At 32.1% G+C, this 21,238-nt stretch overlaps 1 protein-coding gene across 4 annotated transcripts; it reads right to left on the bottom strand.

The window, feature by feature from the left end:
- Nucleotides 1-2,754: 2,754 nt before the first annotated feature.
- Nucleotides 2,755-16,171, bottom strand: LOC127063267 (leucine-rich repeat-containing protein 15-like). 4 transcript variants are annotated; one of them, XM_050992822.1, is made up of 4 exons: nt 11,715-11,860; nt 8,051-8,146; nt 6,385-6,780; nt 2,755-6,312 (listed from the first exon to the last, which is right to left on the bottom strand). In XM_050992822.1, exons 3-4 carry the CDS (start codon nt 6,759-6,761, stop codon nt 4,683-4,685), a joined length of 2,007 nt encoding a protein of 668 aa, XP_050848779.1. In that variant the 5' UTR covers nt 6,762-6,780; nt 8,051-8,146; nt 11,715-11,860; the 3' UTR covers nt 2,755-4,682. The 4 variants fall into 4 exon arrangements, with proteins under 4 accessions (XP_050848779.1, XP_050848750.1, XP_050848760.1 ...); XM_050992793.1 differs by lacking the exons at nt 8,051-8,146; nt 11,715-11,860 and adding an exon at nt 15,983-16,171; XM_050992803.1 differs by lacking the exon at nt 8,051-8,146 and having other exon boundaries at nt 11,715-11,952.
- Between the last annotated feature and the right edge of the window lie 5,067 nt (nt 16,172-21,238).

The following is a 21,238-nucleotide window of genomic DNA, read 5'->3' as shown; positions in this document are numbered from 1 at the left end:
TACAACACCATTGCAAAATTAAACGTTTTCATGCAATTGCTTCGTCTGTTTTTCTATTTTTTTTTCTCTTCTTCCTTTCTCTTTCTTCTTTCTTTTAATATCCACGTTTTATTTTATTACTTTTAGTATAAACTTTCGAACGGTGTTTTTTGTAACTTTTTTTTTTTTTATTCTTCAACGATCTTCGCTATAACTTCGTATCTCTTTCTTTTCTTTTTCTTCCCTATCTTTTCTTTCTTTCTTTCTTTTATTTCTTCTTCTTCCTCGTATTCGTATTCTCATATTTTTTTCTTTCAATGAATGTGATAGAAATGTTCTATTAAAATTTTCTATTGGAATTATATATATATATATATATATATATATATATATATATATATGTAGAATTTTAAGAATTAATATTTCTTAATAATATAAATTCTATTCTCATATTTTTTTCTTTCAATGAATGTGATAGAAATGTTTTATTACAATTTTCTATTGGAATTATATATGTATAATTTTAAGAGTCAATATTTAATAATTAATAATTAAGAAAGTTTATATATATATATATAATAAATTCGTTTTGAAGCAGATCGGACGATAACCTAAATTATTACTTGATCGTACGATTGGACTTTGTTAAATCGTTTGAAAGAATTTGATACGATATTTTTCATTTTTACTTCCTTTATTTTTTTTTACTATTTATCATCTTGAGAAAATTAGAAAAATGTTCGAATATGTCTTTCTCGCAATCGTAATAAATAATTTTAACGAAGCAATTAATAGAGGAATGTAGAAACGAATCTTATGTAGGATTTACTACGTCGCGATAAAAGTTTTTATTACACGTTTCATGCATTATCTCTCTCTCTCTCTCTCTCTCTTTCTCTCTCTCTCTCTCTCTCTCTCTCTTTCTCGTGTCATGCTTTTATCGCTATATAGATTCTTGTGTCCTGATCGTGTAGTTGACCGATTATTAACCGTTTACACGGTCGAATAGATTAAACGACAAAAAATCTTATTCAACTAACACCGTGGAACCCTATTAGCCGATTAGTCGAAAACGTTTCACTGTACTCAGTTAGTCAACTCCGTTTATAGACTAATCGAATGAATGACTAGTATTAAGTGAACTATGATTGTGTGTATATGTATATATATATGTGTGTGTGTATATATATGTATATAAGTTGATGATAACGAGAGTGGTCTAAATACAAATATATATATATATATAATTTTGATTTTTTTCATTTATATTATTTGAAAATAATTATTGTCATGTTTTTTTTTTAGAATAACAAGCATAGAAAAAAGTAGTAGCTATATGTATATATATTTATATAAATACGCATATATATTTATATATATATACGTATTTATATATATATATATATGTGTGTATATATTTATTCTTAAGAAATGATTTCTTTGTGTAGAATTTCACAAAATTTGAATTCGCATTATTTGAAAATAATTATTTTTTTTCTCTCTCTTTTTTTTTTGTATAAATCATTTCTATAATCAGCGTTTTATGTGTGTGCGATCAATACGAAACTTACTTTACATTTAAATTTATTTCGTTAAACATTCATTGCAATTATGAGCTATATGTCAATGAAATATTTCACTTCATTTCTTACTTTTCCTTTTTAAAATAAATATTAATTTCCTTATTAGATATCGATATAAAATGTTAAATAAAGTTCAAGGATAGAAACGAACGATTAAGAAAAATGAAAAATTCTGAAAAAGATTTAATGTTACAAATCCCATATCGAATATGATACTTAACATTACGATTAGATATCAAAAGTACGTCATTCGTTTGCGATTTAGTCATCATTTCCAGATTAATCGATTCTTCTAATATTTTTCTCACGTATCTATTTATCATTTGATAGTCGAGAGAACACATTTGATTTTTAACGCGAAAATTTCATATCCTGTTTCTCTAGTAACCAAAAAAAAAAAAAAATAGAGAAAACAAAAAAACGATGCATTTATTAAACGACGCAGTCTTTTACATTGTTTTTCCTTTTTCTCTTTTTTTTTTTTAATCCTCCTGTTCGCTCGCAAACGCAACGAAAAACGCATATACGTGATTTTTATTTCGTTTTATTTTTTGTTTCTTTCTTTTTCTCATTTTATTTTGCAGTCGGTCGCTGATACGATATCTCTCGTGCATGCCATCACTTCTTTTTTTCTTTTTTTTCTTTTTACTTTTACCCTTTTTTTTTTCGATTTGTTTTTCGTTTTTAAATAATTTCATATACGTGTGCAGCTCGAAATGTCTGCTGAAGATTCTACTTAACGAAAGAAATGTGACTTTTAATGTGGAAGTTTTTGAACTGTCGAAATTTCATGCTCTTTTATCTGGCAAGCAGACAAAACGATGTATTTATTAAACAGCACAGTCTTTTACATTATTTTCCTTTTCTTATTTTTCCTTTGTTTATCCACGTGTTTATTTGCAAACACAACGAAAAACGTACACGCATGCAAACGATGTTTATTTCATTTTATTTTTAATTTTATCTTTTCTTTTATTTTACACTCGGTCGCTGATGCGATTCCAAGTGTATTCCATTCTTTTTTCTTTTTTCCTTTTCATGCTTTCATTTCTTTTTGTTCCTTTTTCGTTTTTAAATAATTTCGGTTCGTATACATGTACTACTGGTTCAAAATATCTGCAAAAGATTCTACTTAATGAAGGGAACATGATTTTTAACACGAAAATGTGAGGGTAGAGGAAATTGTATACTCTTTTCCTTGTAGCAAGAAAAAACGATACATTTATTAAACAACACAGTCTTTTACAATATTTTTTCCTATTCATTTATTTATTTTTTTTTTCTTTTATATCTTTTTTTTTATCCGCCTGTTTACTCGCAAACGCAACGAAAAACGTATGTACATAATTTTTATTTTATTTGTTTTCTTTATATTTTACGGGCGATTGTTGCTGATGCGCTTTCTCTCGTGGATGTCGCCATTTTATATTGACATGTATGAAAACGCAAGAAAAGTGTTTTCTTATATATTTATATATATAGTATACTTTTTTTTTTCTTTTCTCTTTCTTCTTCCTTTTCCTTTCTTTTCTTTTCATTTTTTATTTTTACATAATTTTAGTTTATATCCCGAAGTGTTTGCGAAATACCCCACTAAACATAAAATATTCCTAATGGTACTCGAAAATAAATATATATGCACTTATAAATAAAACGGGGAACGACCCCTTTTCTTTTCTTTTTTCTTCGAATAAGAGACGCGCCAGCGAGTTATTATTTCGATTAAATAATATCTTAATTTTTTTTTTTTTAATATTTTTTTTTCTTTTTTTTCTTTTCCTAGAAAAACAACTATGTAGGAAATTACATCTGTATGTATATATATATAATATAATATAATATAATATAATATAATATAATATAATATAATATAATATAATATAATATAATATAATATAATATAATATTGTATAATATATATATATACACATAAAAACAAACAAATCGATTGATCGAACAAGAAAATATATATATATGTAAAATTTACAAAAGTTTTGTTTCTTATGGCCTCTCTCTCTCTCTCTCTCTCTCTCTCTCTCTCTCTCTCTCTCTCTCTCTCTCTCTCTCTCTGTCTCTCTCTATCTCTCTTTCATTCTCCCTCTCCCTCTCACACACAATATTTGTACAATTTAAAATTCAAAAAAATCTATCAGAAATAAATTCATTCAATGACAAATTTTTCAACTATAATTATTAAATAATAGAGTATATATCTTTTTTTAATAGACTTATAAATAATATCTAATGTTCTTATTTCCCCTACGATCGACTTCACATACCTATTATATAGCCATTAATTCCTTTGATTTCGTTTATTCATTTTGTTTACTCGCACATTCTCGCTTGGCAGTTAACGATTATGATCGATTTTTCTCGAGAACAAAGGCTCGTTTCTGCGAGATTATTACACAATATCGTCGATTGAACAAAGATTCAAGAAGTACGTTTGCAAAAGAAAAAAACAAGAGATTGTATCGTTTCTTCGTAAAAGGAAAAAAAAAAACGTAAACTTCGATTTATGCTCTTACTGTAAATTACACGTCTGATGTTTCGAAGTCTTTGTGATAAGATAAGACACACTTATGCATACATACATACATGATACGTACGTACATACGTTATGTGTGTGTATGTATGTATATATATATATACGTACGTATAAATATACAATGAATTAGAAACTTATCGTTCGATGTAAGTGTAAGATAATATAATCTTCCATAGAGTATACAGAATTCAAATCGTTATCCGAAAGAAAAATATAATTCATCTTTGAGAAAATATTCAACATAAGTTTTGATCGATAGTACGAGAAAGATTATCCGTCTCCTCGTTGTTTGCTCGTCGCAGTTCAATTCTCTTCGAGAAAGAAAAAAGAAGGAACAAACAAACAAACAAACAAACCAACCAACAAAAAAAAAAAAAGAAAAAGAAAAAAAGAAACAAAAAAAAAGAAAGAAAGAAAAAAAAATAAAATAAAAAATAAAAATAAACAGTTATATGAGTTTTATGCAATCGGCACATCCAAAATTATTACAACGTTTATAGCTCTAGCCTGATTTTACGTTTTCGTTGATAGAACAAGCTCAATATAGGATGTTGCCGAGTTTTCATCGTATATCATAAACGACGAGCACAATTCGACTCGCGAATGTATTTCGCCCACGTACGGCTTGGCGTGATATCACCCTTACGACCCTTCGATTTATTCTGATCCGTGATGGTACGATAGGTATTTTCGTCGTAAGTGCAAGTTAAACTCCTTCGAAGTTTTTCGGCACCTGTTCCGAAATTGGCAGGCTGACTACCAACTAGTACGTGAAGATCGCTCTTTACTTTTTCAGCCCAGTCCCACATTTCCGCGATCGAGCAATTGCAAACGAATGGATTCCCTAATAGATTAACCGACAAAAGATGCGGATTTGATTTGAAGACTTTAGGATTGACGGTTCGTAGATTATTATTGCTGAGATCTAAATGTTCTAAAGATTTTAGTTTCTTCAAGCAAGTCAAATCTCCCGTTCCGGATATTTCATTGCCCGAGAGATTCAACCGAGTGATATTTTTAGTTTTGGAGAATACGTTCTGGTGTAAATGAGAAACACCGCAATCGCTTATGTCAAGAATTTCGAGATTGGATAGTTGCGCAGGCAAGAGTGCTCCCTGGTTGGAAATGCTAAGTGGATTACCACTGAGCTTCAACTCGATCACGTTTGTGACGTTGCGATCACCGAAAACTTTTAGATCGATCGGGTTGCGAAGATCGCAATTACTCATCTCTAAACTTTCCAATCTCGTCAAGTTGGCGAACAAACCTTCCTCCAACGTGTGAAGCTTGTTTCCTGATAATATCAGCTTCTTAAGAGATGTCATTTGAGCGAAGGTGTTGTTTGCAACGTGACCGAGGTTGCAATAAGACATGTCTAAATATTCCAAGGAGCTTAATGGATTCAACAAGCTCACGAACGCATCCGAAAGTGGATTGTTAGAGATATCGAGTTCTTCGAGATTTTCGAAAACCTCGAAAGCGGTCGGCAATTTACGTAAGTTGCAATGGCTGAGAGAAAGTTTGTGAAGCTTAGGTAAGTGCCGTAAGATTACAGTGAGGTCAGCTGCGAACATGGGATTGCCGCTCAGATTCAATACTCGAAGCTTACTGGCATTTTTGAAAGCCTCTTCGGACAAGCGATCCTGAAGATTACAGTTGGACAAGTCCAAGGATTGCAAGCTGTGGAGATTGTGACCAAGAGTATTGCCAACGTCCAAATGCCAGAGTTCGTTGTCGGCCAATACCAATTGTCGAAGGTACAAGTTTTTAGCGAAAGCATCGCCCGGTAGATTGGTAATCGAAGTTTTCCTTATGTCGAGATTTTCCAAACGAATGAGCGGAGCTAATACGTTAGTCCAACTTAACGTTCGCAAATCGTTCTCCTGCATCTCGAGTTCTCGCAAATTTTCCAAATGAGCGAAAGTATCGGGCGACAAGTGAGTCAAGTTGCAGGCGTTCAACTTGAGATACTCGAGATTGGTCAAGTGGTCGAACGGGCCGGGTTCTATCCTTTGTAGAGGATTGTGAGATAGATCGAGTTTGTTCAGGTTAGTCGTGTTGTGAAAAAATTGGTTATTCAGTTTATGAATGCCGCATGAATTCAAATCCAAATAGAGAAGCGAGCGACAATTTAGGAAAGGGCCCTCCACCGTTGCTATCGGGTTGTTCTGAAGTTCCAACGTGATCAAGCCTGCGCTGTCCCTATTAGATATAAGATTGAACGAGTTAAACGTTGAGTCGTGTTTCACGTTAACAAACGTTTTGTCATATTACCTAAAAGCTTCCGAATCGACGTGAGTGATGGCGTTGAACGAAAAGTCCGCATCCAAGAGATACGTCAGCCCGGCGAAAGATTCGTAATTGAGTTGGTCAAGTTGATTATGTGCCATTTGAAGTCGCCTCAGTTTAATACCATGTGGAAACGGTGCAACGTGTTTTATATTATTGCCATTCATGTCAAGTACATAAACGTTGGGACTGAGTTCGTTGTATGAGATGCTGGTCAGGTTGCTTTCCGAGCAATCGGTCACCCAGTTGATACGAAAGTAGTGACAGTGACAGTCGACCGGACATTCTTGTTCAGTTAACTCGCCGTTAAAAGATAGAGTCGATGCAATTAGACTGGTTAAAAGCAGGAACGGTACTAACATCCTGTTTGCCGATTGATATCTAAATTTGAAAACAAGAGAATGACAAGTTTTTTAATAATGTGTAATAGATTAAATAATAATATACATGCGTACGGAATGAACGTGCGTGTGTGGACATACATATACATATACATATATCATACATATATACGAACGTATTAACGACGAACTGATAGAAGAAAGCATGAAAGACCAAAGACAATTATATGTAAGAACAAACAAACAAGACAGAAGCAGAGCAGTAGCGTCCATTATCAAAGATTATCATCACGCGAACCGGAGTTTTGGTCTTGGCGGTAAATTACATTGCAGAACGTTATGCCGTTTCTCTCTTTTATCCCCTTGGAATAGACGAGTGCTGAGGACAAAGGAAGAACTCGTCGGCGCCTCTGGCAAGAGCCAGAGAGAAAAAGAAAAAAAAAAGAAAGAGAAAGAAAGAAAGAAAGAAAGAAAGAGAGGGGTAGTTGTACAACGAACGAAGAACCTATGAGAGTAGTAGGAGCTTTCCGGCAGAACGACACGGTAGGCGTTCCACACGGTCGACTGATTCCTGGAGCTTTTCCACCCGCGCGGAGTTTGCTTTCGGCCTCTGCCCGTTTCACTCGACGACGTCCTCCCTTGAGGGAAGAGAAAAGAAAAAGAAAAAAAAAGAACAAAAAAAGAAAAGGAAAGAGAGAGAGAGAAACAGCTCGAAGGCGGTACATTTTCCGTTTTCGATCCCTTCCTTCTCTATTTTTCGCAGTCGTCTTGCCTTTGGCGCCGCGAATCCCTTTTCCTTCTCTCTTTCTCTTCAAATCTCATTTCATAGGAAAGATCCCTAGCACTACTCGTCGTCCTCGTCGTCCTCGTCGTCGTCGTCGTCGTCTTCGTCCTCGTCCTCGTCCTCGTCCTCGTCCTCGTCCTCCCTTCTCTTGGGGAACCGTCGGAGCTTGACAGTCATTTGCATTCAAACTCCACCCGAGACATTCATACTTTTTCCAAATATCGTCTTTCTTTATGCGCCAGAGTTCAGCTTTCGCTAGAGACTTCAGAGACCTTCGGGGCGGACGCTTTCCATTCGAATTTACGTCTCGACTCCACCTTAGTCAACCCTCGCAATCCTCCCTTTACTCGCGACCGACCGTCATCCCTCTCTCCTTCCCCTACTATCCTCCCATTTTCACCGATTTTATCTTCCCCCTTCTTTCTTTCTTTCTTTCTTTCTTTCTTTCTTTCTTTCTTTCTTTCTTTCTTTATCGTGTATACGATAGGAGGTAGGAAAGAAAAAAAAAAAGGAAGTGTCCCTCTACTTTGGATAATTAGCTTTCTTCCGCTTTTGACTCCCGAAACAAACGCGATTGCTCGTTACGTTTTCTTTCGTGAATCCAGGAGACACTTCGTCGACCCTAAAAAAAGAAAAAAAAAAGTACGAACGAGTCTCTTCTCTTAATGATCATGCTCCGACTCTCGAAGATTGTCAGAAAAAAAAAGAAAAAGTCAAAAAGAAAAAAAAGGAAGGTATAAAAAAGGGGAAGAAAAATGGTTATTCCCGACTCCGTTTTCTAAAGTAACCAGTTAATTTCAAGGACCACTTGCCCGACCGAATATTCATTCTCTCCCTCTCTTATTTATATCATCATGAACGAGATCAAAAATAAAATGGCGTTGCCCTCGCGTTATCTTATTTTCTTGTTAAAAATCAAATAGAAAACAAGTAGTAATGTGTATGTAACAGGAAATGTTACTACAAATCTTTCTAATACGTCTAATCGTGTCCACTCGACCGTAATAACTCTCCTATCAACGAATCTACATACACAAACTGGTTCGTTTAATCCTCTAATTAGTGGAAAATAAATGCTACTATTAAAGTTTTCATTTTTATTTCGAATATTTTATATGTACGGATTGAGCTGAAACGTTTTAGTTTTTTTTTTATCCAGTTAAAAAGAAAATAAATCTATCAGTTTTAAAGATATATAAATATACGATATTCGTATAGAAATGCACATTTGTATTAAACGTGACATAATAAATATTAAGATCACGCTGTATATTAAAATAAAATGGGGAAATGAAAGAACTTTCCACGATTCTCAATCCGTTTTTTTGATTAATTAATTACGTAAATATATCATATATATATAATAAATTATTTAAATAATTGTTTTATAATTATTTAAATAATTTGTTATATATATACATATTTATAAAAAAAAAAAAAAAAAGAAAAAAATACTTAAAAAATTTTTCGTATTCATCAAACCTTCCAAAATATTATACTTAAATTCTTCCAGATGAAAAATAATTCTCTATCCTCAAATCATTTCGACGCAATTCCCATTAGAAATTTCTCACCGAGTATATAATATATACTGTATTACGGTTGAACGAGAAAACATGTCAGCGATTTGCACGGACTGTTTAAATATACGCGCGCTTTTCATTGCGGTTCGTGCCGTACGTTCGCCGTCCGTGCGCGCGTGCCTTACACCAAGCAAGATTTATATATTTGCATATATACATATGTATGTACATATATGTGTAAGATATATATATATATATACGTGTAAGAAATTTACGAATAAGTGAGTTCGAGTTGGACGAAAAATGCTGAACATCGTGATGGCAATGAATTCATGAGTATGATTATACTAAGTTAAAGGACGGATGCACGCATAACTCGTGAATAAAAATTATTACTACGAAGAACAACATTAAATATGTAAGTATATGTTTATGCGTGTATGTAAGCGTGTCTGACGACCGTGGATAAGAGGATGACTGTACAACAAAGTATACGTGTTTCCACTGATAAGCTACGAGAGAAAACTTAGGAGAAAAAAAAGAAAAAGCTTTAGGAGAAAAAAAGAAAGAAAAAATTAGAAATAAATCCAGTGTAAATTATGATAAGAAACTTAACGATAATCATCTTTTTCGTTAAGCCTAACAAATTGGATTTTTCACTTCTACTAACGCGCCATTTTTAAACACGGAAGTCGGATTAAATCGGAAATAGTCGTACATCCTCGTTCGATAACCTCATCTTTTTTTTTTTTTAATATATATATATAAATGTGAAGTCAACTTATTTCATCGTAGAATTAATAAACATACACAATACACACGCGCGCGCAAACCATACAATATTCTTCAATGTTGCAATGAAACGTGAATAAAAAAAAGAAAAAAAAAACAGACTTTAAATTTCTCAAGCAAGTAATTTCAGTATCGTAGTTATGTTCAAACAATCATACCGTTAAACTTTTTTTTATTGTCTGTTGAATCCTATACAGATTGTTCCGAGATAGTAATAATGAAAAACGAAATACAGATTAAAAATTAAGAATAGAGACTGAAGTTAATTAAGAAAGAATTGATTATAATTTTCGTAACACACACACACACACACACACACATATATATATATCGAATTCAAATCGTTAAATTCGTTTATTTTTTTACTCATACGTTCTTGGCGAAGACAATCGTGTTACTGTCATAGAAAGAGAGAGGGAGAAGGAGAGACAAATAAACACATACACACACATAGGCAGACATAGAGAGAGAGAGAGAGAGAGAGGAAGAGAGGGAGGGAAGGAGAGAGAGAGAGAGAGAGAGAGAGAGAGGAAGAGAGGGAAAATGGATCAGTATTGCATGTATGTATTTTTAACGACTCGGCCATTTTTGATTACGCAGCACAACCTACATACGTTCGAAAACAATTTCCCGCGAAGGACGTTCGTTCAATTAACGAATAAAATACGAAAAGTAGACGATCGTCGTAATCGATGTTCATATATATTCGTGTGTGTACATGTGTATGCATAAATTATATTATACGATATATTATATTATATTAAATTAAATTATATTATATTACATTATATTATATTATATACATATAGTATAGGGGTAGGATGAAACGCACAAAGTACCGCGTTCTCAATTCTAATCGAGATCAAATGTTTTATCGGTCGATCGAAGTTTCACTTAATTAAGTAAACACATCGGACGCGTACAGAGTGATTTTCTATCGGGTTAAAAGCATTCGCGAATAGTCTCTTCCATTATCATTACGTAATACCCAATAATCGACACCCTCTGAATGAATTATCTTCGTAGCGCGAACAAAGTTCGCACGTATACGATAAAACCATGGAAAATTTAAAAAAAAAAAATTAAGAAACAAAAAATATATATATACATACATACATATAGAGAGACAGAGAGAGAGAGAGAGAGAGAGAGAGAGAGAGAGAGAGAGAGAGAGAGAGAGAGAGAGAGAGAGAGAGAGAGAGAGAGAGAGAGAGAGAGAGAGAGAGAGAGAGAGAGAGAGAACGACAAAAAAGAATATTTTCGAACACGCGTACGAGATAAAATAAATACACAAATAAATAAATAAATAAATCGTTGGACGAGAGAGAAAGAGAATTAACAAAAGCAAAAAAAAAGTTAAGTTATAAGAGGACTTAACGAGAAGACGATATCCAAAAAAGAAAGAAACAAAATAAGATAAAAAAATAGTTAAAGGTTATGTCAGTGTAAAAATCGTGTGATTCACGTAGTACAAATGATCATGGTCAATGACAATGACAATGACGCATGAACAAAATGAAAAGCATGGTTCAAGTTCAATCGTTGTCTAAGCGTATGGAAACTATCATCTTTTATTGTTTCTCTCTCTCTCTCTCTCTCTCTCTCTCTCTCTCTCTCTCTCTCTCTCTCTCTCTCTTCATCTCTTTCTCCATATATATATACACATATATAACATAATAAATATACATAATTTATGTAATATAATAATAAATTTTATATATTTGTATAGTTCATATAATAAACATTTCGTATATTAATATATTTATATTCTATAATATATATTACATAAATTTATATATTTAATATAAATATATCTTTTGTTCTTTTTTCTCCTTTTCTATTTTTCTTCCTTTATGTAATTACGTATATACATACCATGTGAAACACCAAAGGGTAGAATATATATATATATATATTGGTTTGTCGTCGGCTCGATCTATTCCAGAATTTACACAAATAATTATCCCCGTCGATTTAATTGAAAATAATGTGAACACGTTCAACGTTAAACTAGTTCTGCTTTAAAATCAAGTTTATTACTGACGACCGGCAATGAGAGAACACCGAACGATCGTAGCGAAACCTGGTGTCGTACATGAACTGACCCGTCCTCTCTCTTCCTCTCTACCGCATGCTTTCCTTCGACGTACTTATACCCCCCCCCCCTCTCTCTCTCTCTCTATATATATATATATTAAATGTATTTCTTATTGTATTTCTTTTTTTCCCTCGGGGTTGCGTCTTACTATATTTCTCTCTCTCTCTCACACACACATCTCACTCCTCTCTCTTTCTCTTTCTCACACTAACTCTCTTCTCTCTCTCTCTCTCTCTCTCTCTCTCTCTCTTTTTCACTCTTTCTCACGATACAACATACATATACAGTAGTATTATTACATAACCTCGATATTCGTCGATATTTGATCTTCTCGAATGTTCGACAAAATCTAACCAATCAACAACGAACTTAACCAAGATTCTCGCACCGTTCATTATCGCAAATATTTGGGATATTATATGAGAAGTCACGAGAAAGTACGTTTTATGTTATCTTATATTTCGCAAGGATTCGTCGTATAGAATATACGTAATGATCGAGAATTGAAATTGTTTCAATCGATTTATTTATAATAATAATAATAATTATTATTATTATTTTTATTATTATCATTATCATCGTCGTCGTCATCATCATTAAATTTGTGTGTGTGTGTATATATATATATATATATATATATATATATATATACTATTTAATTTTATTTTAACTACGTAATTAATGTGCCCGAGAGTTATATATGTACCAGCATGTAGAGATTAATTCGGGATAATATATAGCACGTACGATTTCGTATAATCGTCGATATAATTAATATCTCGAATATCGAGGATATTAAGCTATTGTTCTGATCGATTACGAGTAATACAAATATAGAGATGATAATATCGACATCACATACACACATACAGATATACATGCGTATATGTACAGAACGCATATGTACACAAAGAGATACACATATGCATGCAGAATGTTTGGAGCAATTCGCATTTCGCAACTATCGATAATTCTTTTTCTAAATATCGGTCAAGTATCGGAATCATCGATTTCTAGTAGAACGAATAGGCCCTTCCTGAATATTCCAAACTTGTTGTCTCAAATATTGATAGTATATAACTACACAATGTTGGGCCATTGTTCTTGTTTAGAAATAGAACATCGTCTTGCATACCTACAACGATCGCGACAGAACTCGTAATAATATCGATACTCACGAGTATCGATATAAAAAAGCGATTTCTTCTTTTAGAAGAGAAATAACTGCGCAAAAGAAACGAAAGTGGGGAGAGTATAGGTGGTTCAAATGAATGCATTTGTTCGTTCGTTCGTTCGTTCGTTCGTTCAGAAAGTGTCGTGTCTATAAAATTAAAAAAAAAAATAAATAAATAAATAAAAATAAAAAAAAATCGATTGTTCAAATTCATTAACAATTGAGATTTAGTCTGACCTAGTTCGAAATTGTAGTTTCAAAACAATCAAGTAAATTTAATCGGCCATCGATCGTTTTATTCGATTTAAAAATATATATATAAAAAAATATATATATATATATACAAAACATTATTTGTTCCAATATAAATATTATTTTTGAATTTAAATGAAAATTAATTCATATTGTTTATATCAACCATCTGTATTATTTATCTTGATTTGCAATAGTTTTACCTGTTCTAATATATACATTATGTTTACTATCAAAAATTAATTCGTTATATTAATTATATGGATGATTATTTATTTTTGTTGCAATTGTTTTAATATAAACGCAATTATTCGTTCGGATATAAACCATTGTATTTATTATAAAATGTGAAAAGATTTTTTTTTTTTTTTTTTTTTTTTTTTTTTTTCAATAAAAATCTAAAACGAAAGAATTTATGTATTGATTGTATCATTGTAATTGATTTCTATAAATCGTCAAATGAAAATAATATATGCATCGTTAATTTTGTAACGAATAAATAATTGATATATAAAAAATGAAAATATAATTTTTGCCTTGTATAACTTAAAGAGACAGGAATTTTTGTCGTCTTATTTGATCGTCGCTTTTGAAAAGGAGAGCATTTATAATGATAATTATTCCTAAATGGAATATTCTCGCTCTATTCTAACTGTTACATCACGTTTTCGTTTTAAAGTATGCGTGACATATGATCTTTACTGAGTCGTTGTAAACGGACACTTTCAAATGTATATGTATCACCAATTAAGAAGTTGAAAAAGGATATTATCAATTCTATCGTAATAGACAATAAGGTGTTGAACACGTGTGTAAATAAGGTATTAAAAAGATACCTACGAGATATACGTATTATTTACGTAGTATCGAAATTAAAAGAAAGGATATTAACAATTACAAGATATATCAAAAGTTTCTATCCGAATCAAAATGAAAAGTTATTAGTATCGTATAGAATATAGTAAAAAAAAAGAAAAAAAAATAAATAAATTTAATCTGTACAAAAATCTCGGGAAAAGAGTAATTGATTTTTAGAATAATTTAAAAACTATAGAGCCACCCTGTATATTGTAACATAAGATATAGAATCAGGCGTTAAAAAGATGCATGCTTTGTGATATACATAAGTATGTACCTTTCAAATTGAAACAAGATATTATGGTTATTACAAATCCGATCAAAAGTTAATAGGCTTGTAGTTTTACGATTAGAAAAGAAAACAATTACAAAAAGATTTATAAAAAGAAGTCTCGAAAAAAGAGTAATTGATTTTTTAAATAATTTGGAAACTTTGTATATTGTTATAGACAAATAGAGATGCGGGTGTTAAAAAAGATTCATGCCTTCGAGATATGTAGCTTCGAAAAAAAAACCATTGTAATATTCCGCCATATGCAGCTGCTCCATCTTTTGCATACACACACACACACGTACACGTACACGTACACGTACACGTACACACATACGCAGTATGCAAACCAATATCAAGCTTTGTTAATTAAAAATAAAAATAAAAGAATCATGGTTTCGTTTGTGTTCGGATTTTTTCCCCTCAAACGAATATGACCCTTTCTCTCTCTCAGAATTCCGCTTTTATCGACGGATGTTTGAAATCCCGCCTTTCTAGTATCTCGTTAACCTAACCTAATCTTCCAATACTTTCCTAAAAATATCCAATTCATTCAATTATATTTATCGACCCGTTTTAATCGAATCAAATGTTTATGAAATTCCATAAAATCAGAGAGAGAGAGAGAGAGAGAGAAAGAGAAAGAGAGAGAGAGAGAGAGAGAGAGTACAAGAGAGAAAGGAAATATATCACATTAACCTATAAAATCTATGTAGAACGACACATCGATGGTGATTGGATGATATCTTTCGTACGATCTCTCCATTATACACACCATTCGAAATACCATTTCCTGTCTTCAAATCATATTTACAACATTTCGACGAAACGTGTATTCAAATTTCTACGAGATTATTCGAAACTGCAATATAAACGAGCATCTCGTTATTGACAATATACGCAATTAAAATCGTACACGTACGGCGGTATAAAAAACAAAGAAGAAAATAATAATGATGATAATAATAATAATAATAATAATAACAAAAAAAAAAAAGAGGAAGAAGAGACAGCAATTGTCGAACTTTACTCACTGACCAATCAACTTTCTCGTTACCACGATCGTTTCCAACGTGTTTGATCGTTGCTAGCTGGCGATGCAAGAGACAGAGAGAAAGAAAGAAAGAAAGAGAGAGATAGATAGAGAGAGAAAGAGAGAGATAAAAACAGAAAAATAAAAAGAACAGAGAAAGAGAAAGAAGGGGAATAGAGGGTTAGAGAAAATTTATACAGCAGGGGTTGCTGGTCGAGCGTAACAAAAAAGGAAAAAAACAAAACAAAACAAAACAATAGAAAAAAGAAGGAAATAAAATAAAACGAAATAAAATAAAATAAAGATACGAAAATATACAAGGAATGAAATGAAACGAAACGAAATGAAATAATATAAAAGGTCGTATGAAATAAGGAAAAATCGATCGATCGTATGCCGACTAACAATAAGCGCTGGTAGCGACTTTTGTAACCTCGTGCAACTCTACGTGTGTTACCTGCAGGACGTCTCGATGAGAAATGACGGTCTCTGCCTTTCGTCCATGTTTTTGTTTGGCTTCTACCGGCTTAGCGGCGACAGCCAACGGGGAGTCGCCGTCGAATGTATTTAACACGTTTTTCTGGATTTTCCTAAGCTTCTCCTTCTGCACTTGTCTTTCCTGGGAAAGATAACGATTACGAGACGATATACGTACTATGAGAACCAATGGTATATATGTATACACGCGCATGCGTCTTTCTTAACAACGACGACGGCGACGACGGCGACGACGACAACAACGACGACAATGACGATGAGAACGACGACGATACAACCAAGCTTCGACGACGTTCGACGATTTTTCGCGATTGAAAAATTATCATGAAAAGTTATCTTCTATGTATATGTATATATGTGTGTGTATGTATGTGTGTGTGTGTACGTATGTATGTATGTATGTATATGTATAACTTTATATTTTATAAATATTTTCAGATAAATGGAAAAGAAAGAAAAGAATGAAAATAAGCTTCGTTATAGGAAGAATGAGAAGTAGCGAGTTTATATATTTATTTATTCGAGTAGAGTCGAATTCTTTCGAGGGTTTACATTATAGTAGATTTTGGCCAATAAACGACGTCCTCGTAACCCCTCGATCGAGAGATCGACGTTGATTGGTCGTTGACTTTTGCCTTTATCGTAATATTATACAAATTGTACGCGGATGTCGTGATTTGTAAAAAATGATATAATGAACTAATATCTCCCTATCTTTTGTGTGTATATATATATATATATATGTATATAATTTTTAAAATTTTATTAATAATAATAATATTAATAAACGCTCATATGCATGCACGTATGTACGTAAATTATATATTATATATAATGTAATACATTTATTTCTATTTTATTATATATTAAATTATATATTATATATAATACACAGTACACATACACACATATATACACACATATATGCATGTATGAATATATGTATGAGTAGATGACAATGGAATACAAGTCATCATGTAAAGAGGTAAATCGACGGCGATTAAGCGGCATATATATATATATAAAACATATATATATATATATATATATATATATATATATAACAAGGGGCAATCAAGAACGAAGAGAACGGAAATAAGATAAAACAACGAATTTGTCGTTACGATTTAATCCCTCGCTGCGAGATTCAGAATTGTTCTTCTCCTCTGGCATCTCTCTCTCTCTCTTTTACTCTTTCTCTTTAACGATATTTGCCAAAACGAAAAGCGGCAAAAAGTCGACGTTTTCGTCGTTGTCTACCGACGGATTAAAACGAACAATATGAATATTTTAATTGTCGGAGTCGAGTTTGGGTAGAGTGAGAAACGGACATAAAGACGGTAAAAAAAAAAGAAAGAGAGAGATAGGGAGAGACCGACACAGATAGAAAGAGAGAGACAGAGAGAGAAAGAGAAAGAGAGAGAGAGAGAGAGAGAGAGAGTTGGGGGAGAGAGGATCGTCGCATATAACTTCGAAATAGAGGAAGTCCGGCGTCACGGATTATAGGAATTTTTATTTGCACGGATGAGACGTCGTCGACGTTGGTCTATAAAGCGTTAATAAAAACACAGAAACACCAGCTTCATATCAAAGGTATAGGTATAAGTATAGATATAGGATATAAGAGTGAAAAAGAAAGAGAGAGGTAGAGAAAAAGAGAGAGAGAGAGAGAGAGAGAGAAAGGGGATAAAAGTCGTGCGTGCGAAAAGCATCGTAAAACTGACTCGACGGGGGTAGTTTACTCGGGTTGTATGTAAAGCACGGAATAAGAGATATAAAGAGGGAGAGAGATAAAGATAGAGATAGAAAAAGAGATAAGGATAGAGACAGTGCTATAATATTGCTATAGAATTTTTGTTTCTATTATTTTCTTTTATTTTTTTTTTTTTTGATCTTTTATTTATTTTTTCACTTTTTCTACCGTCGTATTATAAAAAAAAAAAAAAGAAAAAAAAAACTTTTTTTCTACTTGTAACTTTGTGTAGCTAGTCGAACGAACGTACATAGATGCGTTCGATAGGCGTGCTAATATCCGTAGGAGACAATGGGGAGAAATCGATATGGCTTTTATACGATGTGTGTATAACCTGTGTATATATAAATATTACATGTGTATGTGTATATATATATATATTATATATATATGAATATATATATATATATATATATATACTCTCTTTATCTTTCTCACACTGTTGCTGTTAACGCAGTCAAAGTTACATTGATAGGGTAAACAGTCGCGCGTGCATACAACTGAGCGTATTTGACGGGACACGCGTGAATCTCAAATACGTTTTCATTCGCTTATACATATATAGATACGTACACACACATATACATGTATCTACCACGTGATTGACCAATGAGTTCGTGTAATCGTGTCGTGTTATCGTGTAATGTTATGTAGTGTAGTGTATTATACCGTAGTATAGTATAGTATAGTATAGTATAGTATAGTGTGATGTGGTATGGTATGGTGTGGTGTGGTGTAATGTAGTGTATGTGTGTGTAGTATAGTATAGTATAGTATAGTATAGTATAGTATAGTATAGTATAGTATAGTATAGTATAGTATAGTATAGTATAGTATAATAGTGTAGTGTCTTGTCGTGTCGTTTTCAAAGGAACGAGAGACGTTTATGTTCGCGATGGAAGCAGAAATCGTAGAAGGTCAGCATGTTTGCCTTGCGAAACAGCACACTAGCTGTTCATCTTTAAGCTCGTGAGGGTCGAACAACGACCTGCCAAGTACAGAGAGAGAGGGATAGAGAGATAGAGAGAGAGAGAGAGAGAGAGAGAGAGGGAGAAGTATGACCATTTTCGATCATCTATGCTGAATCGAATGGATGGATCATTGGATTAACGTTGCCATTGACGTTAGACACGACCAACCTATCTGTATATGTTAATCACATTTGATTCGATCTCGATATTTCTTAGCTTTATCGATTCTCTTAAAATAGATTATATTATATATGTACAAAGTGAAGACGCGTAGACAAAATTGAAGTACGATAGGAATATATTTTTGATATTCCTATTGTATATTTACTACTGTATGTTGTGTATTGAATAGTTAAGTATATCTGTGTGTGATATGTAATATAAGTATATATGTGTTAATATATATTATATTAATAATTATATAGGTACATTGCTAATTATATGATAATAATATAAGATGTGTGTGTGTGTGTGTGTGTATATATATATATATATATTTATATTGCTACTTGTTCAAGTCTTTATAGACACATTTATATAATATATATATGTATATATATATCCACCTATATATTAATTTTAATCTTATATAATTCATTATATATTTAATCTTATATAATTTATTAATATTACGATAAAGATACTCCTATCTTAATAGTCGTGTAATAAATATTGAACAAAAATATACATACTTATTTAATTACTTATTTATAATCCTATTTATTTAAATCTTTTCATTATTTCCAACCTTAGCTATAACAATGAAACGAATATATTATGTAGACGATAAAAATAGGACCCTCCGATAGAAACGTACGATATCGAACGAACGAGTCTCGTGTAAATGTCCAACGCTGCGATACAGAGAAAGAGAGAGAGAGAAAGAAAGAGAGAGAAAGAAAGAAAGAAAGAAAGAAAGAGAAAAAGAGTGAGTGAGAGAAGTGAAAGAGAAAGAAAAAAAAAAGAAAATAAAAACAAAAGAGTCGACGTTCGCATGCAAGTAATTCACGAGTAATTCATTTACGCTTATCGGCATGAGATGATCGCGACATGAAGAACTCTGCCGACGACAATGCGATCAATTTGTGCGTATCACGTTTCTTACACGAGTCCTATGTATTCGATAGTTCATTTGCGAAATAACTTTTTCTAATTCATTCTTATCGTTATATATATTTATATATACATATATTTAACTTTATATCATCGTAGTCATCAGTTTCAGATAGATAAAATTTTCCGTATATGTCATGCTTTCATCAAAATGATAGAATATATATCGTCACGAAAGATTTTAATGTCAAGGTTTGTCATTTGAAAAATCTTTCTTATCGAATTATTCGATCATAGACATTTCCTCATTTTGCTCGGCGTGAAATATGATGTTAACGACGATCAATTCGAAATGATCGATCGAAAGATTTTTCTTTTCTTTTTTTTTTTTTTTCTTTGTCTCCTTGAAACATCATCTCACTCTTTCATACGTTCTCGTATACGTCAAAATAATTCGTATTCTTTTGGCACCAGAACGGAATTAGAGTTTCACGAGATAGAAACAACTGAAAAAAGTTTGGTGGCTATATCTTAGAATAAACCAATCGAAGAAGAGTCACGAGTCAAGTTGTTTATTTTCAATATTGACACGAATATATATATATATATATGTATATATATAGGAAGGTTTAAATTCCTAAGGATTAAAAATATTCTTTTTCACTGAGTGAACAATACGATGTAAAATAGCAACGATCACAAATACAATGTGTATATATATATATATATATATATATATATATATATATGCATACAGAGACATACGCACACACACATCACACATATCTTTTTATCGACTCTTCATTGGATCTTGAATTAGAAATTCGATCGCAAGATGGCGCCCAGGTATCCTGACACTAAACTTCATCCTGTAACAAATGGAAGGAGTATGTAACAAATAAGAAAGAAAAGTAAATAAATAAAAATAGAAAATAAAAATAAAAATAAGAATAAAAATAAAAAAAGATAAAAATAAAAGAATTATCACGCACGTTGATTTACTTGTCTTCTTTTTCTTTCTCTTGTTCCTTTTCGAGAGAACGTGAAAATAAATCCGTCAAAAGAAATAACGAAAACGATTTTAATTATAGATCGTTACAGTTGCATATTTATATTCCAAGTCACGATCGTCTCGTGTAAGATCCAAAAAGAAAGATAAAAAAGAAAGATAGGAAGCAAAGAGAAAAAGTATTGGTAAATTTCGTAAAAGGATATGGCGCCAAGCAATCGAACATTTAAACTCCATTTTCTTTTTTACCTTTCCTACACACGAATGGCCACGCATAAACGTAGATCAAAGAAATGAATATCGACGATCGCAATAATTCCAAAGTTTCCGATTATCGTTTCTCTTTGCACACGAATTTCTTTCTTATCTCTCTCTCTCCCTCTTTCTCTATCTATCTATCTATCTATCTATCTATCTATCTCTTTTTTT

This window comes from Vespula vulgaris, chromosome 1 (genome assembly GCF_905475345.1).
Source record: "Vespula vulgaris chromosome 1, iyVesVulg1.1, whole genome shotgun sequence".
NCBI classification, from domain to species: domain Eukaryota; kingdom Metazoa; phylum Arthropoda; class Insecta; order Hymenoptera; family Vespidae; genus Vespula; species Vespula vulgaris.
Note: the sequence above shows the minus strand (reverse complement) of the source record. Positions and strands in the feature narration are given on the sequence as shown.

Coding starts and splice junctions, on each gene's coding strand:
- LOC127063267 (XM_050992793.1), bottom strand. CDS start 16,029: ATGGACGAAAGGCAGAGACCGTCATTTCTCATCGAGACGTCCTGCAG. Junction 6,781..15,982: donor CTCATCGAGACGTCCTGCAG/GTAACACACGTA, acceptor TTTCAAATTTAG/ATATCAATCGGCAAACAGGA. Junction 6,313..6,384: donor GTCGATTCGGAAGCTTTTAG/GTAATATGACAA, acceptor TATATCTAATAG/GGACAGCGCAGGCTTGATCA.